This window comes from Mya arenaria, chromosome 4 (assembly GCF_026914265.1).
Source record: "Mya arenaria isolate MELC-2E11 chromosome 4, ASM2691426v1".
Taxonomy (NCBI): domain Eukaryota; kingdom Metazoa; phylum Mollusca; class Bivalvia; order Myida; family Myidae; genus Mya; species Mya arenaria.
Window position 1 is genome coordinate 31,488,560 of NC_069125.1, and position 5,001 is coordinate 31,493,560.

At 33.5% G+C, this 5,001-nt stretch overlaps 1 protein-coding gene across 1 annotated transcript; it reads right to left on the reverse strand.

Moving 5' to 3' along the window:
* Nucleotides 1-519: 519 nt before the first annotated feature.
* Nucleotides 520-4,699, reverse strand: LOC128232493 (uncharacterized). The gene is made up of 4 exons (XM_052946065.1): nt 4,485-4,699; nt 3,281-3,388; nt 2,534-2,579; nt 520-1,595 (listed from the first exon to the last, which is right to left on the reverse strand). Exons 1-4 carry the CDS (start codon nt 4,558-4,560, stop codon nt 1,439-1,441), a joined length of 387 nt encoding a protein of 128 aa, XP_052802025.1. The 5' UTR covers nt 4,561-4,699; the 3' UTR covers nt 520-1,438.
* Nucleotides 4,700-5,001: the final 302 nt, after the last annotated feature.

A 5,001-nucleotide genomic window follows, 5' to 3' on the forward strand; every position in this document is an offset into this window, starting at 1 on the left:
ATAATTAGATCGCAGATTTTTATCTAAAAGTTAAAAAAAATTGAGGTTTTATGCATTTTTATTAAACTGTTAATAACGGTTTAAGCCATAAAACATTAATTTTGAAAAATCAACGATCTGATTTTTTGTCAGCAGTCTTGTATCATTGGTTTGCAGATATTTGCATAAATTTGCTCTTTCCAAGACAAAAAAATAAAAGTTGTAAAAATGATATATATGTGGGAGTGCAACTTTTAAGAATCCATATTTGTTTGAAAAAGGTTTATTTTCTCAGTCTTATCATACAGCAGATATTATCTATGTATCCCTATGTGTATTTGTGAATATATGATTTATACCCAGATATTAAATGTATAAACTAGGTTTCGAAGTTTAATAATTTAGAAATTAATTGCATTTTTCCAGGTGCAGAGCATATATCAAAGCTGGGAAAGACACAAAAATTATAGTGCCGGTTGATGGGGGACTATGCCAGTTGAGCTTTAAATGATACTATGCAAACAGTTCACAATGTCATGATTTATTCAGTAAAGTGTTTTACATGCAAACAAAGTACAAATAAGTATATATACATCAATGTGTTGTCAATTCATGGATAAAAAAATATAATACTAAAAACATTTCATTATAGTGTATTTTTTTAAAATTTCAAAATGTCTCTGCATGCCGCTTAAAAATAGAGATGTGTTTAATTTGACTTTGTTTTTCTGAAGGATGTCTTTAATCAAGGATAACCAATCAGCAATTACTAATTCGCCAGGTCTAAGATGTCTGCACACTGTGAGGCTATGACCATGTCCCTGTCACTCTTACTCCCTTTATCCACATCCGACAGAAATGTTATAGCACCAGAAGGTGAAACGCAAGACATTTTAAGTTTCTTGATTTTTGCATAAAGAATACAAATTCCCTTACTCCGCAAAATCACCAGGAAAAGACTAAAGAAACTTCTTTTTTGGGGAAACAGTCAATGATAGTTCGGACATTTTCAAACGATTTAAATGAAGTTGGTGGTTCTGTCATTTTATACAAGTTCTCAATGCATGTTATCACAATTCTGGAGACCGAACTTACACTGAGTAGCATTTATGACGTAATTTATCACGTGGTGTACAAACACTGAGGTTGCAGACGATGGAAAAAATAGTAGTGTTCCGAACATCTCATTGTTTCTTACAAAATGTCTATAAGGCATGCTATTTTGAACAGTTGAAATGTTTTACTTCTTCCACGACGGTTTTTCAGCAGATAAATGGAATATATGCCTTATGGATGGTCTTTCGATTTCACAGGTTTTATAAGTCAGCAACTATTTCATGTTCTCTTCAGAATAATTACCACTACTCTACTTTCCGCACCATTATCATGTAGCCGTCGTCATCAAACTGGTCATTTGCATCAGATCTGATGTTCCCCATGTGCTGTTGAAAGTTACAATCTAAAGTATATTACCGCCATCGGTATCTCCGAGATCATCATAAGTAACGTTTTCAAATCTCATTCCCGGACCATCATTATCATGAACTCTTCTGGTATTACATGGCATCGGTAAACCTTCCTCGGGTGGTAATTCATTCTGCAAATTCGGCCGGGGACTGAAAAAAAACACAATGTCAACATGATTTTGTAATAACAGACCAGAATAGAGCTGAACAAACTTAGTTCGTATTAATCAGTTCACACAATAAAACAATGATATAAGTCAAAGATGACCCATGATCATTGATTAATTGAATATCCTGCATATATACATGACGATCGGTTATATAAAATGAATGAAAGCCTGAACAAATAAAAGATAAAGCATTCGAGCAGTTCATAAAAAATAAATATCAAAATTATTTTAGCTATATTCTTATAAGATGTCTTATGTATGTTCGAGTCCGTAACGGTATTGATACAGAACAGAACAGAACAGTTCTGTTCTGTTCTGGTGTTAATACACATGTGTCAATCAATATATTGACAGAATTGTTCTAACCCCAAGTGAACTTTTTTCATTGACCATTTTAAAGCAGTTACTCCCGACATTTACTGACAGCGGTATTGTGTTAATAAAGTCATTCGGTGCTCCTCGGCCATTTTTATCCAAAACAACCTCGGATGTATGCCGGTACATCAGTTGAAGTAGTTCGTAAATTTTTGAATTAATACATTAATTAAATATAGTGTTTTAGAGTTGTATTTATTGATTAAAGTTAAAATTGATTGCCAGTGAAGTGAATTATTGCAAACATAATTAAGATTCCAAAAGGTAAAGTCATAAAGTTTAACTGCTAAATAAAATTACTACGCGATCTACTTGCAGCGGACTTAAACGTACCGCTTTTTTTGGGTATGTAAACCGTCCAAATACATCCGAGGTTGTTTTCGATAAAAATGGCCGAGAAGCTCCGAATGTTAATAGAATATGTGGCTTGATGCAATATTGTTGTAGCTCAATATCAAAATAGAAGGCATTACAACAGTCTTGTACTTGGCCCTCGTTATATCTATATATTTCTTATATTTTTTTAAAAATTTAGAGTCCTACCTTTCTCTATTGGCCGGTTGTTGTCGAGGCGAAAGACAGAGTTTACCTATTGGGTAAAAATAAACATTAATTGCTTAATGCTGCACTCTCACATAATGACCTTTTTTACAAATTTTTGAATTTTTTCCTTGGACTGAATCATTGTTTTGCATACATGTCTGGATTGCAGTGACATAAGATGGCTGATTCAAGATAAGATCGCAGGTTTCATTGTTATGGTCGGAATTTTGATGTCTTATGGTTAAAATCGTTAATAAAGCTTTAAGAAAATTGAAAATTTCGGCCGTGTTCTTTTGTGAGTTTTCTAGTACTATGACTGAATTAAATGCATTGATTAATTCAGCTGATTCTGCGACTAAAATTTAAAAAAAGATATGTCAAAACTGTAAATATGTGAGAGTGCAGCTTTAAAACCACATGTTTAAATAAATATGGTATGATCATTGTCAGTATAACTAAAACTGTGCTTTTCTGTGGAAGTATACGAAAAGCAATTTAACCAGGGCGAGGAATCACGTGAGCTAAAGGGGTTCTCACATGGGTCACCACGGGTCACAACCGATGTAAGTTAACAGTTAAGTGACATTAATAACTTTAAAATTACAATACCTAATTCCTAAATAAATAATATTTTTTCACAAATTCGGTATTGTAATTTTTGGTTTCGAATTATAAGATTTTTTTTTAATTAAAAAAAAAATGATGAGTTTGAAAACCCGGTGCCAGTGTGTCACATGTAGGATATACCTTTCCGCTTGCAATATATCAGTCCAACAAGTCCACAAACGAAAAAAATGACAGTGACGGCCGTCGAAATTATAATAATATTCACGCTCTCGTCGGTTTTTGGCTCATCTGCAGACACAAAAAATAAAAATAAATTTTTAGCATTGGTTTTAAAACGCAACAATATCTCTGCTGGAAAGTAAAAGGTGTTGTTTTTTTACTTTTAATCATATTAAAAACTGATTTTAAGGTAATACAACTTACTATTAAACAAAACACTAGTTTAAAATATTCTTCGTCGACTTTGATTTTGTAGCAGTCCCTTAAACAATTTAATTATATAGAGGATTTTTACTGTTTTATCGTCATTCTAAATGCTAAGAAATTATTTTAAAATTTGGAACGAAAATATTCCGATAAAAAAAAGAAAAGATGTTTTAGAATTTGACAAAAAAATGAGTGATAAAAATACTTTTTCTCTAACAGATATCGGACAAGTAGCAATATTATACAAATAAAGACGCTACCAAACATGACGTGTACGTGTGGACTACTTTTTGTACTCTACGTCATCCGCGTATGTGTACATTATACAAGTTCAGTGTGGACCTTTTTTGTACACTACGTCATCAATGTATGTGTACATTATACGTGTTTAGAATGGCACGTACGATTGCACGAGGAAAGAGATTTATGCGAGAATCATCAGCCTACAAGAACAAGTTTAAAGTGAAATTTCGCAAACAACTTTTAAAGAGACTAGATACCAGATGGTTCCAAAATCGACAAATACAGTATTTCCTCAAAACAAGCATTCGAGCTAGTATGAGGCCGATAAAACATCACATAACATGATAAAAAGAATATTTTGTCGCTGTCTTAGCTAAATTTACGCGTTTAAAAATAGCGCATAATGGTTTCCCAGTTTAAAGTGTGTAATTTTGTCATATGAAAGTCACGTGATTAGTAGATATACATATACCGACGTATGCGTTGTACACAATTTTGTTTTTGTTCTTGCAATTGTATCATCTGGTGCCTAGTCCCTTTAATATCAGCAGCTGCAGCACTTACAGCTACGTGTAGCTACACTTACAAGTACACTTACGCGTAATGTTTCGCAACCTCTTAATGTATTGCTAATATGTATTGAAAACAACAATAGTTGAAATGCAATCAATGTCGATAAATAACCCTGTTATCTACAGATACAAAGTATACAGACCTTTCGAACAAGCAATTAAGACCCTGTTGCCATCACATTTATCAAATTCTCCCGGTCCATAATAATAATATGCCATAGGGATAATTTCACAATCTGTTATCAAGTTGTCGTTTTGGTTGCAAATCAATGACCCGATGTTACTATCATCGTTCACTTGACTCGAGTCCAGAGTATACGTATACCGTTTGGCATTCCTGAAATCGTATACAGTTTTTGTATCTTTCCTGAAAACATATACGGGAAGGGGCATAGCTAGCTCTATATTCATGTGGATTCATAATTGTGCTAGGGAAGGCCGGGGCATGCCCCCTCGGAAAGTTTTAAAACCCATGGTGTAATCTGATCCATTGTGGACGTGTTTAGGTGCTTTATATACTACTGGAAAATGGACAGTTTTAGGATCATGTGGTCAAGTAAGCATACTACAACTGTGGATGATTTGTTGTCAGAATCATGTGGATTCTGTCGCGTACTCGCGTATAGGCAGCTACGCCCCTAACAGGTTTATTATTTTATA